The sequence below is a fragment of the Puccinia triticina genome, chromosome 1A (assembly GCF_026914185.1).
Source record: "Puccinia triticina chromosome 1A, complete sequence".
NCBI lineage: Eukaryota > Fungi > Basidiomycota > Pucciniomycetes > Pucciniales > Pucciniaceae > Puccinia > Puccinia triticina.
In genome coordinates, this window is record NC_070558.1 from 4,020,205 (window position 1) to 4,041,889 (window position 21,685).

Genomic DNA, 21,685 nt, shown 5'->3' on the forward strand with positions numbered 1-21,685 from the left:
CTTGATTTGAATTGGAGGGGGGGGGGGGTGATTGTGTGCCTTCTTGCGCTCATTTACATGGCAAACTTGTATCTGACTATCATGCTTAATCCGGATAGAAAGCAGCTCAGTACCAGCTAACTTGCTGTTGCACTTATTGACAAGTTTCCCAGCCACTTTGTAGCTGAGATCAATCCCTTTGTGGCAACAAATTTCCCAAGTTGCTAGAAATGGTGTCATTTCTGCCCAGTTTAATCTCTGTAGTTGTGCGGGGACAAAATTGGGCTGTGTCTGCCCAGTTTTGTTCCTCAGGCGGAGCTAGCATACACAAAAGCTACGCTAAAAGTTAGTGCAGCTTTTTTCCAAGCCAACACTATCCAGACAAAATTGTAGTGTTAGCAGCCGTAAAAAAACAACCGCTAACACTAAGATAGCGCTACACAAGCGCTTTTTTCTATCTTAGTAGTGTTAGCGGGAAAATCTGGCCACTAACACTAGCTCTGCCATAGCGTTGTGGTAGACGGAAAAGTGGAAAAATTAAAAGTTTTTTCTATGCCACATAATTACTCATAATAGGCCTCAAGATACCATCAAATGGACCCCAGAAATGGATTCTACGGCCAATTTCACCCCTAGTCATCACTGGAAGCACCCCTGGACCCCCTCTAGTGTGGAAGTTACACCTCATGGACACCTATCACACGGCCAGCCCCAGTAACCCAGCTGTCACCTGCTTCAACCCAAGTTTCACAGTAGTACCCATATACACATCACAGGATACAAACATGAATCTCCCTGTCAGGCTACACTCATTACATATTAACTACATACACTCCTTTATATACATAGTATGACATCATTTACACTGTTTCTGCAGCCTCAGAGCCTGTGTAGACACTAATTACCCCTGTATGACAGCTCATGCAGTCTACTGTCACATTATGCATGTGTTAAAATATTCTGTTGTATATTCTGACATCATGTATGCACCCCTGGCATGTTTAGAATGTTCTGTTGTATATTCTGACACCATCCATGCGCCCTTGGGGGGTCATGACATCATTTGTATCTACTCTCACCAGCTAAAATCCCTCACCCGGTTGTCTAGATTAGCTAAAACCCTAACCCACAAGCCCCTTTGGGGCTCCACTTTTGTCTATAAAAGGAGCTCTCTCTACCCACAGTGGCCTGCTCCCCAGTGTCAGCCTTAGAGTCATCACAGCTGACCTAAAGTCTGCCTTTATCTACTTATTACACATAAATTACTTTATATCTTTTCCATCTTAAGAGATATCCTTGTTCTGACTTCATATTCTGTTTCCTCATGCAATTTTAACCCTAGTTACAACTTACCAATTCCTTGTAACTCTACTCCTTCCCTGAGTTCTTGAGTTGTGATGCGCATGCGCAGTTGTGACGTGTCAGCGCTACCAGGCGCGCCAAACCACATGTACATATGTAATTACATAAGCAAACTATGAAAATTTTCGAAGTCAGGATCCCCCTTGCCTGAGGAGGATCTACAGACTTCAGACAACCCAGAACCACGCCATAGATAACCCAGGATCACCCCACAAGAGGATACCACGCTCCCAGTACACCTACCGTCACAGGCGTCTAGGTTATTGACAGTAAGTATGCTCTTCATTTGAACCTTGATTATCCAGAGTGATTCTCTGTGTCTCTTGATTGCTTCTCTTTATTGCTTTCACCTCAACCATTCTCAAGATCAAAGGTTACTCTGTTAATCCTAGACTCAGTCTAAAAATCAGAGCAGATTAGTATTACTATTCTGTGTCCCCCCACCGTCTCCTTGGTGCGTGCGGAGGCTGTAGCCCTTGTTGGTCTGGCACAGCTGTCCTTATCACTTTTCCAGGTGATTCAAGTTGACTTTTGAGGATCCTCCTATAAGGAGTAGATAGACCCCCTCCAGATCTTTATATTTCTCTTTCTCTTTCTCTTTCCTTCTCTTTCTCTCTTCCTCTCTGTTTGTAGTTCTTTATCCCAAGAAATACAATCAGTGTCCCCCATTTTTCTTGTGTCCTGTAGCCACTATAGAGGCTCAGGCTCACACCCAGTTCCTCACCCAGAACTCACAAGTCACCCAACACTCATCCACACTCAAATCCTAAAACCCTTATAACAATAACTCAACCCTTATAACAATAATTCAAACCTTATAACAAAGTAATCAAAACACTTGCAAATTGCCAGTCAAACATATTTCATCTGGAACAGACCAGACCTATCACTTAGGCCCCGTTTGGACGCCCGGTGTGATATGATAAATTGCATCATAATATACATACCACCCAATGTGCAATCCAACTGTAATAAAGCCAATCAAGAAATGATTTGATTTATAACATGGCTGTTTGGCGCATCCACTCCAGAATAATGTTGGAGTCCATTTATAACAGGCTGTTTGGAGAGCAGACAGTATCATACATGTACACACACCTAGTACACATCTCGATGACCTGTTCAACTGGTTATCCGGAGGAGTAACACCCTCTCGATGACCGGTCATCTGGTCATCAAAAAGGACTTCACCTCTCAATGACCAGTCAACCGGTCATCAAAGAGGACCTAACCTCTGGATGAACGGTTCGGCCGGCCATCCAGAGGAGTTCACCTCTCGATGACTGGTTGATTGGTCATCAAGAGGTCAAGTCCTCTTTGATGAACGGTCCATCAAGAGCGTTCAGCTCTGACCAGCCATCCAGAGGAATTCAGCTCTTGATGACCGGTTGATTGGTCATCAAGAGCTGAACTCCTCTTTGATGAACGGTCCATCAGGAACATCTCTTGGTCCATCAAGAACGTTCACCTCTCTCGATGTCCGGTTGATCGGACATCGAGAGATGAACTCCTCTCGATGACCAGTCAAACGGACATCGAGAGAGGTGAACTCCTCTCAATGACTGGTCAACCGGACATCAAGAGAGCTGAACTCCTCTTGATGACCGGTCAACTGGACATCGAGAGAGCTGAACTCCTCTCGATGACCGGTCGATCGGACATCGAGAGAGCTGAACTCCTCTCAATCATCCGGTCATCAAGAGGAGCCCACCTCTCAATGTCCGATCACCCGGTCATTGAGAGCTGAACTCCTCTGGATGGCCGGTTGAACCGGTCATCTAGAGGAGTTCAGCTCCTGATGATTGGTTGAACCGGTCGTCCAGAGGGCTTCAGATCCTGATGACCAGTTGACCGTTCATCAAGAGCTGAACTCCTCTCAATGACCGGTCAACTGGTCATGAGGACACAACCTCTTGATGACCTGTTGACTGGTCATTGAGAGGTGAAGCGGTTGACTGGCCATCAAAGAGGACACACCCTCTCGATGACCAGTCAACCAGACTCCCGAGGTTATGTCCTCTTTGATGACCGGCTGACCGATCATCAAGAGGGTCTGTCCTCTTCAATGACCGGTTGGCCGGTCATCAAGAGGGTATGTCCTCTTCGATGACCGGTTGAACCGGTGATCATTGAGAGGTGAAGTCCTCTGGATGGCTGGTCAGAACGGTCATCCAGAGGTTGTGTCTGGATGGCCGGTCAGAACGGTCATCCAGAGGTTGTGTCCTCTTCAATGATTGGTTGACCAGTCATCAAGAGGTTGTTTCCTTCTTGATGACCAGACGATCGGTCATCAAGAGGTGCAGCTTGATGACTGGGGGGTGAGTACATATGTAGTCACCAATATATCACCCGGAAATAGAGGTCCTGACCTCTATTTCCAAAATGGCGGGGGTGATATTTTTTTGGTGATGTGGGGTAATGCATTTTACAATATCATTGGCAGCCCCAAACACCAAATAAACAGGTGTGATACCCCGGGCGCCCCCCGTTATAAATTGCCCGATTTATCATATTACATCACGCGGCCAAACGGGGCCTTAATAAAACTTGCCAAGCTGAGCTTGGTGGGTCTTGTTGACTGATAACAGAAGGGCAGAGCTTGCAACTCCTGTTGGAATCCAAATAACCCTCTAAAGAGGAGTACCCCAGGTGAGTAGTACTCATGTACACTCACCACAAATCTCATATTGAATACTTATATTCATTATGTTAAAAACCAAAAACTGTGACAGGTCCACTGTACAGTGCAAATAGCAAGAAGCTCTGCGCTGTTGCATCGGGTAATGACGCAACCAACGTCATTACTCAGAACTCAAACGATCTATCATTGTTAAACTCCTTGTGAGTTGCAGATCTTTGCAACCCAGTTGGTCAAAGAGCGTACTGACTCTTTCTCCTTCTACAGACAAAACAACTCCGAAGATCGAGCAGAACAACTCGAACGAAGCAGTCATATACTTGCGATATCATTGTAAGTACTTTGACGCTTCTTCACTCTAGACTAACGGAACAATCAACTGATTGTTCTTGTTCTTATAACCAGTTCTACGAGTCTTGCCGACCGTATTACCTCGCCGTGCACCTGACTAAGTCAGAGTCAAACGAGAAAAGGATAACTTATCCGTAATGCTCTTTTCTCACAAAACAATCTTCTATCGATACATTTGATGAACTTTTAACTGACAATCAAATGATTGACATTCCTGTTTACATTTACAAAACAGATAAAAATCTTATCGAAAGGAATTCTCTCTTAGCTCAAAAATCAGTTTAAAAGTCTTAATTATTGTTTGCAGGTTTAGTTACTGCCTTCAGGTAAAGATCAATCAACCTTATTATTATTGTATTCTTATTATTGTATTTACAAACTAAATACTCATTAAGAAATATAATCTTCAGTTTTATCAATTCTCACAACTCCATCATACCCTTCACCATTCAGCAAAAGGGTTTCATTACCACTTTTGAGTCTTACAGTGTAGCTTAAAAAAGCTAACACTACGCTACGCTAGCGCTAATGTTAGCATAGCTGGCCCACTGTTGGCATTATTTTGCACTCCAAAAAATTGGAGTGCACACTCCCTGTTATGAGCCGCGTTCACGCGCCGTGCGCTGCGCCGGGAGGACATGTCACTCAATTGTACATACATGTCATGCGCCTCTGTTACTTAGAGGCGCCGGGGGGAGATCATTACAGTTTTCCCATCTAGCAATCTACATTCTAGCTAGGATCACCAGACCGCCTCCCAACCCCGACAGACCAACCATAACATATTGCTAACTTAACTAAGTCCCTCTCTTTGTGGAGGGGGGACGCCGTTGTGGAACTCCGACCGGTGCTGGGCTGTCGGCAGTTACTTGAAGGGAAAAGTGCGCTGTGCGCTGCCTTCGCGGTGGTCCGGAAAAGAGATGAGGAATCGAGCATAGCGGAAGTTGGAGGGGGATTTGTTGAGAGACAACGAGGTGTAGATTCCCGTTGGCGGTAGTTTGTTGTTGGATGATCTGAAGAGGAAAGGAGTCCGGCGAAGAGGGCCGGAGGATGTGATCTAAAGAAGGGATTCGGGGAAAATGGGACTCAAGGTGCTGAGAGTTTGAACTCAGAAGACACACAGATTCAGAGAGGGATCAATAAATTTAAGATTTGGGATGGATGATCTGAAAAGCCAAAAGAAAAGGGTTCAGAAAAAGTCTCATGCCGCTCCAAAGCCTGAGTTCAAGCTGAACTCAAACCCTGGAGCTTGTGACATCTAACAGACAGCTCATCACAACCTAGTGCGCACGCGCGCTACACAAAACAAGACCAGAGACAGAAACAAAACAAAACAGACAAAACAAAACAAAGACCAACCCTCCTCATCCAAATCTGTCCAAAGTGCGCAAAGTGAAAGAAGAAGATAACAAACATGATGAAAAGAAAAGAAAGCTGACAGCAGAACAAAACCACCAACAGGGAAACAAGAGAAAAGAGGAGAAAGGAAGACCTGAAACGCCTTGAGGATGCACCACGCTGCGCCGTTGAACTTGAGGAAGCCTTGAGGGCTGAAAGCTTCGCCATAACTTTGATTGAGTCGCGGGACTCAATCAGATTACCTAATCAGAATTGATTGAGTCGTGGGACTCAATCAGATTACCTAATCATATTTGATTGAGTCGCGGGACCCCATCTTTGGGTGTGGGTTCTAATCCCACTGTCTTCACCTCATTGAGTCGCAGGACCCAATCAAAGGAATCTTGATCTTGCTGCTGTCATGACTGAAACTGGAAAATGACTGGAAACTGAATGCGACGCCGGTGCCACGAGTTTGGCCACCACACCGTCCCGCAGGGACCCTCCGAAGGAGGGACTTATACACTAAGTGGACCCCATGGCCTGAGAGAATCAGGAACTTGGCCTTTTTCAATCATGTGTAGCTTCATCACATCACATTATGTGATTGAGTTGTGTGGGAACAAAAGATGCAGAACATCAAGGAGAATCTTTCCACCTATTGTCCTATTTTTAGGGATATGTAATGACATTCAAATGTCTTTTTTTGCAACTTCATCTAGTTGGCTATATCCCATATCACACATGTTGCACTGTACAGAATCTGGAATCCATGATGTTACAACTCTGATTACAGCTCAACAATAGGTGTTGAGGATGGGAAAAAATAGTAGCAAGATAGGGACAGCTTGGGCCATCCCAGAGATGTAAACAATTTCAAAAATGGTGCAGAGGCTCATGAGGGAGAGTGATTCTAAAAAAGTCCCCACCAAAAGTCATAGTTCTCTCAGGCCGCAGGGTCCACATAGCGCGTAAGTCCCTCCTTCGGAGGTCGCTTTGCTCCCCCAAGGAGGGAATTAGCTAAGTTAGAACATATTGCTAGATCTATACACGGGGGATGAGGCCAACAAAGAAAACCAAACCAACAAACAACAGAAGAACAAAACAGAAAGATTACCAAACTAGAACCAAACCCAGACCACACAGAAACCAGAACAAACAAACCTGATCCGGACACAAGCAAACTCCCACAATGGACAACAATGCTGCAGCGCTACGTGCCCGGGTAGAGGAACTTGCAGCCTCCATCCAGGAAGAACAGAGCCTTCGACAACGAGCCAAGGCCAAACTCGCCGCGGCTAGGGCAGGCATGGTTGCCCCAGCAGTGGTGCCCATCCTCCCAGGACAACCACCAAATGCTCCACAAGCTCCAAACAACGCCCCTGCGAAAGGACCCAAAGTGGGCCTCCCGGACAAGTACAATGGCACAAAGGGGCCGAAGGCGGAGGTCTATGTGACCCAGATTGGCCTAACGTACTCTCCAATCCCCGAATGTTTCCCGACAACCGTAGCAAAATCATCTTCTCCATATCATATCTGACCGGCCAGGCTAGCGAATGGGCCCAACCTTTCACAACAAAGCTTTTCACCGGCCAACCAGGCTTGTACCTTGAATTCGTCACGGCGTTTCAAATGATGTATTACAACACTGAACAAAAATCAAAGGCGGAAAAATCACTGCGACAGCTGAAACAGACAAAATCCGTGGCGCACTACACGTTCCAGTTCAAACAACACGCCTCAAACACCGGGTGGGAAATGTTGACCCTAATGAGCCAGTATCAGCAGGGGCTCAAGAAGGACGTTCGAATGGCGCTCGTGATTGCGCAGGCTCAGTTCACCGCTCTGACCAATCTCAACAACCTGGCCCTGAAGATCAACAACAAAATCAATGGCCCCAACCAGTATGCGGGCGACCCCAACCCTAACGCCATGGATATTTCAGCAATGAGGGGAGCGCTGTCAAGCTTGGACAGGACCACTATGATGTGATCTGGGTTGTGCTTCCATTGTGGCAACAAGGGCCACATTGCACGGGGTTGTCCGAAGAAGGGGAAGAACAAGGCCAATGTCAATGCAAGGATTGCCGAGCTGGAGGACCAGGTCCAACACTTAACCATGAACAAAGGGACAAGTGGAGGAGCTGGGAGGGCGGACGAGTCAAAAAATAGCAATGCTTGGGTGTGAGGGTTGTGCCTCACCCAAGCAAGGAGGGCAATGTAGTAGTTAATGTTGATGATTTCATTACTCTAAATGAAATGGATAATTGGCTGTTTGTCAGAACCCCATTCCTCCCTCTACTACCCTCCTGTGCCACAACCACCCTGACCCAAACAAGATTTCTTATCAACTCTGGGGCCACCCATGATGTTGTGAGCAAAAAATTTGCGGCTAAAGCCGGTCTGAAGCTTACTCCAGCAAGGACGACAAAGACCATCTCAGGCTTTGATGGATCCGTGAGCAAATCCTCCTTCAAGGTGACCTTATTGCTGGACACGGAGACCAAACCCTTGACATTCATGGTTGCACGACTGAAGGATACTTAAGACAGGATCCTTGGCATGCCGTGGATCAGAAGACACGGCAATAGGATCGACTGGCGTACGCGCTGTTTCAGACCCGTTTCACAGGAGATCGCCACTGCCAACGTGGTGTCGTCAGTTCCGAAAAAAACCTTGCAGGACGGGGAGGAGCCCGTAGTGAGGCACACTAGGACAACTGACAAGGGGGTGCGTGCTTTATGCCAATCAACACCCCCGCGATGTGAGTTATCTTCCGTATTCCCTATTCCCTATTTCTCAGAAAGTGTAGGAGCATCTGGAAAGCGGATACCCTTTCTAGAACTTCTAGAACAGGGACCTACTGCCAAGGCATCATCAAGACCCACCAAAACCGCAACCGCCAAGAAGAAGACCGCCACTGTCAAGGCGGTGTCGTCAGTTCTGAAAAAAACCTTGCAGGACGGGGAGGAGCCCGTAGTGAGGCACGCTAGGAAAACTGACAAGGGGGTGCGTGCTTTATGCCGATCAACACCCCCGCAATGTGAGTCCCCAGCCGTTTCATTGTCATCTCAAGAGTTAGGAATTGTAGGGACAACTGGCAAGCGGGCACACTTTATAGGACATTCCCAGCAGAATTCACCAACGGAATCTACCCTTTTCAGCGCGGCAAAGACCTTGTGGTCTACTTTGGCTAAGATAGCGGCGGAAGCTAAGGGTTCCTCACTGACAAAGACGGCGGAAGAGCTTGTACCGCGGAGATACCATGCGCACATTGGGATGTTCCATAAATCAGAGGCGCAACAACTACTGCCTAGGCGCAAGTATGACTTCAGGGTTGAGCTTTTACCAGGAGCGCTTGCACAAGCCAGCCGGATAATACCCCTATCACCGGCCAAAAACGAGGCACTTGACAAACTCATTCAGGAAGGACTAGAGAATGGCACGATACGCCGGACCACGTCACCATGGGCGGCACCAGTCCTGTTCACAGGGAAGAAGGACGGGAACTTGAGGCCATGTTTTGATTATAAAAAACTCAATGCAGTCACGGTTAAAAATAAGTACCCCTTACCTCTGACAATGGAACTAGTGGACAGCCTACTCAATGCTGACAAATTCACAAAGCTCAACCTCAGGAATGTGCACGGAAACCTCCGAGTGGCAGAGGGCAACAAAGAGAAACTAGCATTTGTGTGCCGCGCAGGACAGTTTGCGCCATTGACCATGCCGTTTGATCCAACGGGAGCGCCTGGATTCTTTCAGTTTTTTATGCAGGACATACTGCTCAGGCGGATTGTGAAAGACATGGCGGCGTACCTTGAAGACATTGTAAGAATTCTGACAACTAAGATACGATTTCATGTTAGAATAGCTTAGATCAAAACTATATACAATGGCATATTGCCGCTATCTAAGTATAATGAGAAGATGAGGTGAAATAGCTAATCACCTAAGAGCAGGCCGGTTTGCCGTGCTTCTGAGAAGAGGAGAGAAAAAGGAAATTGAAAGGACACAAAGTCTTGAGAGAGGTTGAAGTAGGAAGGGATCAGCTTTGGACAAGAGTGCAGTCTGATGTCTGTGATGTTAACGCTACAAGTCAGCTAACTCGCTCAATGCTAATTGCATGATCTATCAAAGGAGGAGAGATATTCTACCTCTTGTAACGTGCACGCTCATAGTGACGGTCTATGATCGCAACGAGTTGTTCTGGTTAAGGCTGTGGCTAAGAGACCGTCCTGGTTAGTCTCAATCATGTGACGGTCTAGCTATGAATGAAGTCTGCACTCACTCGTCCGTCAGCAGACTGATGCAAGAGTTGAGGCTGGCTGGGTGATTGGTTATTCTGTGGAACAAAGCACCAGGAAAAAAGAATGATCACTTGCCAACAAGTGACATAGCAAAGTAGAAAGGGGCCTTTGTACTTTTTGATGTCACTTCCAGACAAGTGATCATTGTTTTTTCCTGGTGAAGAGCTATGCGGGCAATGGAGCTGTTAGTCTAGTGCTTCTGTCCGTCTTAGTCTGCTGCTTAAGTACTCACGATTCCGAAGGTCTTGGAACCGTGCTTGCCTTGCTGTTGTGGCTTCTGTAGTCTGTGGCTTGCGTCCTAGGGGTGTTGCTGCTAGTAGCATCTGCTGTAGTCGCGATGAAACAACCCGAAGTTAGCTACCGTACTTGTGGCTTTGTTTGGAGGGATGAAACATCTGTGCTTACATGTCTTTGCATCACAGTCTGTTTCTCCCCTGTACCTCTTTGCAGGTTGCGCATCATCTCCTGTATTCTGACAGGCTGGGTTGCCTTGAGCCACTAGGCTTGAGGCAGAGGAAGGCGGAGCTGTAACTCCTATTGCTGAAAGCAACCTTCTGATGGTGGATCAACCAGTCGGTTTGGTTAGAAAGTCGGCATTGTTGCTGATTGTTCTGATGTAGTGAAGGAAAATGAGTTTTGATGTGACCAGTTCTCGCACAAAATGGAGTCTGATGTCCATGTGCTTAGTTCAAAAGCCATTCTGCGAGGTTTTGCTCTTTGCTAAATCAATCGCTCCCTGGTTGTCAACTCCAACAAAGAGACGATCAGGAGTGTAGCTAAGATTGATTTCTGAGATGAGGTTGACAATCCATGCTATCTCTCTACCGAGGTTGGATAGCGCCTTGTACTCGGCTTCAGTTGAGGAGAGCAAGACTGTGGCTTGCCGGCAGGCCTTCCATGAGATTACTTGTGACTTCTTCATGACTACATAACCGGTTGCCGATCTTCTGGTGTTGGGGCAGTTGCCCCAGTCGGAGTCAACATGCGCTCTGATTTCTAGGCTGGGTGCTTTTCTGAAGACTAGGCCCACATGTTTTGTACCGAGTAGGTATTGAAACACCTGTTGAGCGGCATGAAGGTGATGGACTGCTGGTTTCTCGAGGTGCTGGGAGAGAACGCTCACAGCATATGAGATGTTGGGTTGAGTTAAGACGCTGAGATAGTTCAATGAGCCGATGAGGGCCTGGTAGTTGATGTTCATACGTGCGAATTTGGCAGCTTCCTTCTTGGTAGCGGCTTGGAGGTGGACCTTGGGATTCATTGGGCAGGAGGCCGGTCTTGCAGAGTCAAGGCCGAATTCAATCAATTTTCTTTCAATGTACTGAGTTTGATGCACATGGAGAAAAGTGTCCAATCAATTGATGTTCATTCCTAGCAGAAAAGAGGCTTGTCCAAGGTATTTTATCTCAAACTCAGCTTCCATTTCAGCCTTGAAGATGGCTGGGTTGCTGCTGATGATGACGATGTCATCTACATGACAGTATAGCCATGTTGCGGGAGCTGCCGCCCAATGGAAAACGCATGGATCAGAGACTGAGGCTGTAAAGCCAATTTTGCTGAGGTATCCACTGAGTCTCTTGTACCATACCAGCGAGGCCTGTTTGAGGCCGTAGATGGCTTTGCGAAGTTCAAAGATTGTCCCGGTTGGACAGTTGTACCCTTGAGGCGGTAGCAGTGTGACCGTGTCTTCCAAAGGGCACGTGAGGAACGCACTACGGACGTCAAGCTGGTGGATTTCTAGTCCGCAATTCACCGCATACAACAGAAGGAGACAAAGGGAAGCAGCTTTCCCAGTGGGCGCATACTTCAGTTCAAAGTTGACGCCAAAAGTCTGTCGGAAGCCCTGGGTGCATATTCTTGCCTTGTATTCGATGATCTGATTCTTGGGTCCTAGCTTCTTTTGATAGGCCCATGTCGATGCAATGGGGTTTTTGGTCGGTCGCCTTTGCGGTTCTGTCCAAACTTGATATTTCTTCATGTTGTTGATCTCTTTGAGTTCGGCTTCAATCCATTTCAGTTTTTCAGCGCTCTTCATGGCTTGATTATGAGATTTTGGGTTGGTTGTGATGGCGATATAACAGACTGGCTTTCTTGATCTTTTTCCTTTGATGATGTTGGATTCATCAATGGAGCTGGTAATGTTTTTGGATGGTGAAAAGTCATTGACATACACCCATCTCTTGCCGGGCTTGGGACTTATTGGATGATTGGTTGTAGGATCTTGCTCAAAGTCATCTTCCTCTGCTTGATTCTCATTTGGACTGGTGTCTTGTTCTGCGTCGTTTTTGAATGGAAGAACCGGATCAGAGCTGAACATGGGAACTGAGTCTTCTGTCATTGGCGACACATCTAGGCTTTTGTTGATGGCCCCGCATTCTGGGAAGACATTTTCATCAAATCTGACTTGTCTGGAGACTATGATGCTGCGATCTTCATGGCGGAGTATCCAATATGCCAAGAAGTCGTTGGTGTATCTGACAAGGGTGCCTTCCCAGGCAATGGGATCAAATTTTTGATCGCGCTTAACCTTATCTTTGAGAATCCAGGCCCTACATCCAAAGGGTTTGAAGAAGGCAATGTTCAGACGGAGCTTGAGAAAAAGTGTTATCGGCGGAGTCCAACTTTTAGCTAGCAGGGAGTTGGTGATCGAGGTAGTGGTGAGAGCAGCTTCTCCCCACCATTCAGCAGCCATGTTTGACTGAATGAGGATGCATCTGGTCATTTTGATGACAGTGCGATTAGCCCGTTCAGAGATTCCGTTGTGCTGCGGAGTATAGGGCAGAGATACATTGTGCTGAATGCCCTCATGCCGGAGAATTTTGCTGAGGGTGTTGTTGCAAAATTCCCCTCCTCCGTCGGTGACAATCTTTTTTATGGTCTTGTTTGTTTGTTTTTCGAACTTTGTCTTGTATTCAAGGATGACAAAGACTGCTTGCGATTTTTCCTTGAGTAGGCTGAGGTGAATAAATCCAGTGTGCTGATTGACAATGGTGAGGAAGTATCTGCATCCACTGTTTGTGGCTGGCCAAATCGGGCCAACAATGTCACTGTGTATGACTTCAAGGGGTTCTTTGGTTGGGGAAAATCTTCCTTTGAACGGAAGTTTTATCATCTTGCCTTGCATACATGCTTTGCAGGCGGATTTCTCTTGAAGGAGGTTGATGTTGCCGAGCACTGTCTTGATTCTGGCTGCACTTGCATGGCCAAGTCTTTGATGCCAAGTCATGAAGGTATTTGCCGGTGCTATGACCGTGGTGCTCAGGGCAGTCAACTTTGGAGATAATACTCCTTCGATCTTGAAGAGATTCTGACTTGTGTTGATCTTCATCGTGTGATTTCCATTGATTCTAACCATCATCTGTCCTTCGGCATTGTAGATTTCAGCTTTGTCTCTGATTAGCTGCGCGAAGGAAATGAGGTTGGTTGCGAGGTTGGGAACATAGAGGGCATTTCGAAGGGTGATCACTGTGTTGTTTCTGAAGTTGAGTTTGGCGGTTCCGATTCTGCTGCCGACCATCTCAGGGTTGTCATTGCCGGTTCCTGTGATTATGAGCACGTTGGTGGGAGTTGTCTTGGTAAAGTATGCCAACAAGTTGAACATATGCTGACTGGCTCCAGAGTCTAGAATGATCGAGTTTCTCTCGATTTGCTCAGCCGTAATGTGATACGCGTAGCTCTGTCCGGTGCTGCATTGATCATCACTGCTGGTGGTCGTGACGAGGTTGATTGCTTGTTTCTTTGGTAGCAATGTCATCGGCCTGAGCTCTGGGTGTAGAGTCCAGCATTGGCTTTCTTCATGCATTGCCTCTGGGTTGTGTCTCCCATTCTTGCATGCGATGAATGGTTGTTTTCTTGAGCTGGTGGCTAGCGCTGTACCGGATGGAGGGCCCGATGGGGGGTTGGGTCCGTTTGAGAGAGTCTTCATTCTCATGACCTGTTCATGATTTGCAATTTTTCTGAGTTTATCGAGTATAGTGTCTCCATATTGCCCAAGATTCTTTCCATGATGATGGGCCTTCTCTCAGTGATTGTCTTGATAATGCTCACGCTGATGAGCTTGTTCATGACGCTGAGTCCAATGGTATAGATTTCTGCCAGTAATGCCTCTACCTTGATGATGTATTTGAGGAGGTCATCGTTGTAGGAGATTTGAAGATACTGCGACCAGACGTGATATATGCCGTAAATTGTAGCCTTGGCGTAATTGGTCTTTAATTGATTCCAAATCTTGTGTGGGTCACATCCGCAGGTGCTTGAAAAGCTTGTGAGAATTTCCGGAACAATTTTTGAGTTGAGGATGAGCCATGCCTCCAACTTTTGTTCCTTAATCTTGTCATCATTTGACTCGAACGTATCCTTTTCCACGACAGGCCATAGCTTCTTGAATTCCAGATAGGCACTCATGGCGTTCTGCCAATTGGCATAGTTGCTGCCATTGAAGGTTGGAATTATTATGATTTCTTTCTCTTCCTTCTTGCTGGTGATGGCGGTTCCTGGGGTTGGAATGCTGATTGGAGGAAGAGAGCTTTGTCGAGTGGCGGTCGGCATTTTCAATCTGTTACTTAGAGGCGCCGGGGGGAGATCATTACAGTTTCCCCATCTAGCAATCTACGTTCTAGCTAGGATCACCAGACCGCCTCCCAACCCCAACAGACCAACCATAACACTCCCGCACACCCAATCACTTGAAAAAAGTGAAGTGAAGCCATGTGAAATCAATACATCCAGGATTTAAAAAAGAGGCAGAACTCACCAAGCTAAAATAAGTGACTAACTAGACCAATTACATCCTGGTGAGACTAATATTCAATTGTATGAACAACAGTGTTCCAGCTAAGCTAACCAAAGTGTTGGTGTGGTGTAGTTTTGCAGGATTCTTATTGTAGAATTGGGGGAATTGCATCTTCTCTGCTCTTATCCAACTTGTGCAGGTCATATAAAATCCTTCTACACTTTTTAAAGCTCTTTGGAGTGGGGTTTTGGCCTTTTTTGGTGCTAAACGCTCTGTAGTGTTGCGGCAGTAGGGGTGACTTAACTCTACAGTCAAAAGGGCTGCCGTTAGAACAGCTTGAATAACACTGACTTGCCCCCAAGTGTAGTGTAGCATAGAATTTCTATGCTAGACTTGGTGGGCTTCTACTAGAAGCCTACCATTGTTGAGAGTAAAGAGAAATCCACTACCAATCAGGTAGTGCATGATTGTGCACCCCATGTTTTTTGGAGTTCATGGGTGTGCACTCCAATGTTTTGGAGTGCATGAGTTTTCCACACCAATTTTTTGGAGTGCATGAGTGTGCACTCCATTTTTTTGGTGCATGCACCAGGAAAATAAGATAGTCATTTGATGACAAGTGACATCACACCAGCTCCAGCCATCTACCCAACATCTATCCAATATCTATCCATTATCTACCCCAATCTCCCAACTGTCTCCTCAACTTCCAAAATTTACCAAGGAGGTCCTGTTCAGTTTTTGATGAGCCCAACTGATCCTCAGTTCTTTCCAGCTGATACTCAGCTTTGGTCCCAGCTCATACTCAGCTTTTTTGCTCAGCTAATACTTGCTTTTTCACGCAGCTCACTCTCAGAATTGGAATTAAAAAAAAATTGCCAGTCCTTGCCCAGCTGATGCTCAGCTTTGTACTAGTCCTGGCACAGCGGATGCTCAGCTTTGTACCAGTCCTTACTCAGCCTTTTCCTAGTTCTGTCCCAGCTGATGCTCAGCTTTGACCCAGTCCTGGGCCAGCTGGCCAGCTGATGCTCAGCTTGCTGAGTATCAGCTGAGCCAGGCCAGGGAAAAATATGGGAGTTAGCTTGGACAGTAGAGATTGCCCGTGGGTACCCGTGGGGGGTACCCGGTATCCGTGGGCAGGTACCCGCCCGCGGGTGCCGTGTGCGGGTCCGGGTATGTAAAACTTGGATGGCGGGTACCCGTCCAGGTACCCGCTGCAAAAGGTCTGGAGATGAGAAGTTGCGGACAACCTTTTGCAGCACAATCATGGCCCCCGCTAACCTAACCCTCTTGGTGTCCAGCACATGCTGGATGCCAAGAGGGCATACACTCTTGATGTCCGGCACAGAGCGGACATTGGGAGGGTGTATGTATTCCCTCTCGATGTACGGTATGTGCTGGACACCGAGGGGGCATACATACACTCTTGATGTCCGGCCCAGACCGTACATTGAGAATTCACAGGCAGACATACCCTCTTGATATCCGGCCCAGACCAAGCACCAAGAGGGTATATACACCCTTGATGACGGTCTATGCCGGCTTCGAGGGTGGTCTAAACTCTTGATGAACGGCACAGAACGGACATTGGGAGGGTATACACATACCCTCTTGATGTCTGGTCTGTGCCGGTCATCAAGACTGTACACCCTCTTGGTGTCCAGCACAGACCAGACATCAAGAGGGTATACATACACCCTCTCAATACCCGGCCCAGGTCAGGCATTGAGAGGGTATATATACACCCTTGATGAACGGTCTGTGTTGGTCATCAAGAGGTTACACCACCCTCAAAGCCGGCATAGACCGGCTAGAGGGTTGAATTGTAGGTGGTACCTGTGATACCCGCCATGGGTGCCGCCGGTACCCGCCCTATGGGTGCCAGGTCCGAGTCCCGGTATCTAAATATGCCCAAAATGACTGCAGGTACCCACACCTGCCACAGGTACCCGGGTCCACTCGGCGGTCTCTATTGGACAGGAGCAGAGCTGAAAATCAGCTAGGCTAGGTCCAAAGCTGAGCATTAGCTGAGCATGTCCAAGGCTGAGCATCAGCTGTGCCAGGGTCAAAGATGATCATCAGGTGGCCGGTGCCAAAGCTGAGCATCAGCTGGGCCAGGGCCAAAGCTGAGCATCAACTGGTTTTGTCACATTGGGTGCTTTGATCTTGACACCTGTCATGCAAGCCCTAGATGTGCTGTTGGAGAGGAGCAGCATTGGAGCAGTGTTGGAGCTGAAAAAAAAGCTGGGTCATGTCACTTGCCATCAAGTGACTACTTTTTTTTCCTGGTGATGGGCGTGCACTCCATTTTTTTGGTGCATGGGTGTGCACTCCATTTTTTGGTGCATGGGTGTGCACTTCAATTTCTTGGAGTGCACACTAATACACACCAAAAATGGTATGCATGTGGTATTTCTTTGGTGTGAATAAATGCTGACTCTTTTTCAAACCTGTCAACTGCATAATGGTGGATTTGGTCATATTTGATACCCACTAATCTCCATTAAATTTTGCCTTAATGGGGGAAATCAAGAGAATGGCTAATTTTTCTGCAACCCACGGCCCAAATATAGAAAAAGTGTCAGATTGTAGTTCATTCTACTCTTTCAGAACTTTCCGTGTCGGAGTCGGGGTGAATCATGTTGTCTCCGATGGATACGATTTTTCCCTTCAAAGATTCAGATGCGGGAAGGTCGTACCAGTGTATTGTGACACCTGGCTCAATTATCGAGCTTTCCTCGTCGCCGGCCAACAGGTAGATTATGGGATCTCTGTGAAGATTTTGAAGGGTCCAATATGGTTCAGCAGTACCCGACGGAGCGAACCGAAGAGTTTTTTCCCATCTTCCGCCAGTAATAGTCGTCCGCGTGTTGTTTGGAATAGCGAAATTGATGGGCAACTGTTCACACAACAATCATGAATGAATTGACATCTATCCATAGGAAGCTCCAAAAGATGGATAGAGACCTACCATGAGCCGGTCCCAAGTTTTGGCCAACATGTGAATTAACGGGGTTGGACCTACGACTCGATCTGCCCTTAGGACGATCATCAAGACGAAAAGGCAGAAACACGGCGAAGTTTTCATGGCGATCGAAGGCTGCGTCGATTGGCGCGATTATTTCGTTCGCTACGAAATGAGACAAATTGTGAAGTATCGGATCAGAACCTGGGAGGCAAAAGTCGTCCACGTGAAGCGCAGAGAAACAGGCTAACTTTTCCCAGACAAATTGATAGAGTAGGGGAGGGGGGCACTTGGATTATAATCCAACCGGCAGGCAAGAAAGATTGATTAGATGATCGCGGGAAGCGGGACTGAAACTATCAAACCAGCCCTTCTACGGCTTCTTTCTTACGCCAATGAGCACGGAGCGATACATACATTCTCACCAACAAAACAACAAACACGGGAGAAGTCTCTGTACATACTTGTGTGTCAAGACGCTGTTGAAATGCCGTTCGAATTTGTCGGACAAAAAGTCTGATACACTTCCAAGGCTTGCGAGGCCTTGCAGACTTCGGATACGCCCACCTTTTCTCGCCTCATGACACGGAGCGAAACATTTTCACGAACAAACATCAGTACTACTTTGAACAAATCTCCCAATCAGTATCAGGTCATCATATCCTGGGAGGAGATGGAGCACATGGCAAAAGCGGCTTGGATAAATCCGGTTTCAGCTTTCTTCATGAAACCAGATTTGAGATGGGCCAAGGCTTGAAGGAACCGGCTGGCGCAGTCAGTATTGGGACGGCGTTGGAGGAGTTCCAAGGCGAGAGAGGAGCTGGTCGACGGAGAGGAGGAAGTGGGCGACTTGGATGATAAAAAATGGTGGGTGTGCCTGAGTCTGATGAACAGGATCTCGGGGTTGAAGAGTCGGGAGAGCTTCGGAGACAAAGGTCGAGCCGGCCTCGCCAAGTGCGCCGGGCAGTTTCAGCCGGCTGTTGAGTTCTGGAATTACGAGCTTGGGTAGGAGCAATGAGCCCAACAGGCCCGCATCCGAGTCGGCATTCGTGATCATCGGGCCCTCGGGATCCTTGCACACCGTCAAACAACCCGCTGGGACATTGTGCTCTGTTGAAGAGGATGGTCCAGAGAGAGACGCTGGAAGGCAAGCTTGACGTCTTTGACTTGCCTGAGTCCCTTGGCGATCTGGGCATTGTGAGATGATTGTCGGTGGCAGGTTCTAAGAGGCGACGGAAGAGCTCGTCGAAATGTTGAGCTTGATCGGCCTCCGATGGTCATTTCGATCGGCCAAAACGAGAGCGCCCGCCTCTCAGCGCGCATCTCAATGCTTAGTTTACGACGGTAGCCTTCGGTCTGAATTTCAGCTGATCGAGTGCGTAGTTATCGGTCAGGATGAGGGCCTTGGTGCTTGCTTGCTGAACGGGTGATGAATCGGCTGGTCATGATGCTATGATGGCTGCATGGATTGCTGTCAAGTAGCTCGCATCTTCCGGGTTGGACTGATCCATCTCCAACTTGAAACTACGCCGTCCCTGTCCGGAGGACCCAGCTCCAGTGTGCAGGCTGTCCAATCCCCTCCGGGTGCCTCCGGGCGACTGGTACTTCGGCTCGAGGTGCCTGCCGGCCGGCCATGGTGATGGTGAGCATGACCCGGCGAAGCGATGGTTCCAGTCATGAACCCGCACCCGGATTCCAGTGGGGCAAACCTTCTGCACCCATCCAAACCCCAAAGTTAAAAAAATAAAGGCCCTCCGAACATAAATATCCCTTTATAGATTTACAGGACTGTAGCTTGGAGGGGACTTTGTTTTTGACTCAACTGCTGTGTCCATCCGCCTCTGGCCCTCGAAGCACACAGGCCGGGGAATTGTTCGTTTTCTTGACACGACGTAGGCCAGGTTCTCTTCTCTTCTTTTCTATCTTGTTGTTTGTGCAATGGGGTCTTTCTCAAACTGACCAGCTGCGGGAACAATGACCGTGACATATTTACACCTTTTCATGATGTTTTGAGCAGCCTCATCCACTTCCGCAGGAGTCACATACCTCAAGTGACAAGTCATACCAAGCTAACTAGCCCCGACGGGCGGGGTGATTGGGGAATCACTCAAAAACGGACGACTCGGCCATCTTTACCCGGTGGAACCTCGGCCACAGCACTGGCACCTGGGAGGTATGTTCCATCATAAATACTCAGCAGGACATCTCAAGACTTCAGCTTAATTCTGTCATACCTTCTTGAATTCACTCCAGATCCAGTCGTCCAGATGTTCAAACTTCTAATCGACAAGTTCAACCCACAAGCCCATCCGGACCCACAAATCAATGACGAGGCCCTGCCCCCCAATGCGGTCCTACCGATGAATGGCCTGCCAACGTGGACCCACCAACCAATGTGTCTCCTGATCAGCATACAATCCAAGAGCAACTCTCATCTTTCTCTCTGGACGACAAGAATCTGCTGGAAGGGCAGTTGAATAGGCTACATTCGGAACTTCTACCTCTCCTACGAGAACCAATCACCGCGCTCTGCCGATCAAGCAATCCAGCAGGCTTTTTGCAAGAACCTGAGTCCCAACTCAAGAAAATCTTGCACATCCAGTCAGAACTCGAGCCTATTATGGATCAAATCCAATCTATCATGACTACCGTCTGTCCGGAACCTATTTCTTCCGCGAACCAAACCGATGATCGCGACCTCAAAGGATTGAAATCATACCGGCTTCACTTCCTGAAAACGGAGTTCGATCGAGGATGGTGGCGGTACATATGTCAGATTGTTGGGGAGTTCTATGAGGAAATTCAAGTGTTCGGGCTCTCATCGGAGGGATCTACGGATCGCTTCAACGCATCTTCATACAGGCAAAATACTGGCGACCCTTTGGCTCTCATCCAGGATTCGATCGATTCCGCTGTGGAGCGGCTCAAGGAATCGGAGTTCGATTATGTCAAGAATCGATGGAAAGCAGATATTACAAACATAGAAGACACCCTGGAGAGTGTCAACCATCTACTCCGCAAATCAACGTTGCCAACCAATCGACACCGCCGCGAGGCAGCGCGATTTTTCCGTGAACCGGTCATCCAATTCGCCAAAGTAACACTACCGATCATCAAACTATCCAGGCTTTTTTTCGCCAAACTAACGAAGCGCGGATTGAATCAGGCACGGCTTCCATTCTTGACAGAGATTTCCTCTGGCCAACTCGAATCTTTGGCTGAGGTGGCGGGAAGCGTGGATGAAGATCTCCTTCAACTCATCCGGCGGTTGCGCCTCATTGATGTCCATCTCGAAGCTGCTGCTCGTACTCGCGAACTCACCCCAATAGCTAAAAAAGTTGTATCCCGCTTTGAATCTGCCATATTTCTTGTACTCTTGTATCTTGTTCCTGTGATCCCAGCCACCGGCAATGTTGCAAGTCAAGATTATTTCAAGAGCTGGTTGGCTACATGGAACCATTCGATGATTCTAGCCCATGATAACTTGGAACGTGCTGCAAAATTGTTGGCCAACCCTCCTGGATAGCTCTGGTTTCTTGCTCTTCTTTTCCTTGGATTTTATTTTATTTTGGTTTGATTCATTATCATAGTCATGCTTTGAGAAAACACAAATGGACATGCTTCTCCACATGAAGATAAAATACGCAAGCAGGTTGAAGTGGATAAGGCTAAAGCTCTTCTTGGGTCGGTGCTGGTCGGTGATCGGCAATTGCGCTTTTTGCAACAGAATATATGAATACATCGCAACAAAATGGCATTGAAAAGAGATTTACATCCACAGATCGAAAAGCAAATAGAAAAATCGCCAAGATACCCACTCATTCTCACGTGACTGATACTTCTGAGCTATCCACAACACTGATTCTAGAGATTATGTATTGCTTCATGCCACTCATGGTTTATTTTGCTCATAATGCGCCGTGACGCAGTGCGCAGTCTGAACTACGGAAACCAGGTCTGGGTTCTGAACTTCTGCCGGGCAACCCAGGCGGCAGACCTGTCAAATTCCAC

The 21,685-nt window shown here is 47.5% G+C and overlaps 3 protein-coding genes across 3 annotated transcripts; 1 reads left to right on the forward strand and 2 right to left on the reverse strand.

Moving 5' to 3' along the window:
- Nucleotides 1-17,302: 17,302 nt before the first annotated feature.
- On the reverse strand, nt 17,303-17,797 carry PtA15_1A489 (uncharacterized protein; the record flags this gene model as incomplete). Its single annotated transcript, XM_053165521.1, has 2 exons — nt 17,303-17,608; nt 17,681-17,797. 2 exons carry the CDS (start codon nt 17,795-17,797, stop codon nt 17,303-17,305), a joined length of 423 nt encoding a protein of 140 aa, XP_053016705.1.
- A 652-nt stretch (nt 17,798-18,449) lies between these two features.
- On the reverse strand, nt 18,450-19,120 carry PtA15_1A490 (uncharacterized protein; the record flags this gene model as incomplete). The annotated part of the gene is made up of 3 exons (XM_053165523.1): nt 18,450-18,746; nt 18,833-19,041; nt 19,099-19,120. 3 exons carry the CDS (start codon nt 19,118-19,120, stop codon nt 18,450-18,452), a joined length of 528 nt encoding a protein of 175 aa, XP_053016706.1.
- An 821-nt stretch (nt 19,121-19,941) lies between these two features.
- PtA15_1A491 (uncharacterized protein) lies at nt 19,942-21,200 on the forward strand (the record flags this gene model as incomplete). Its single annotated transcript, XM_053165524.1, has 2 exons — nt 19,942-20,051; nt 20,537-21,200. The coding sequence occupies 2 exons, from the start codon at nt 19,942-19,944 to the stop codon at nt 21,198-21,200; spliced, it is 774 nt and encodes a 257-aa protein (XP_053016707.1).
- Between the last annotated feature and the right edge of the window lie 485 nt (nt 21,201-21,685).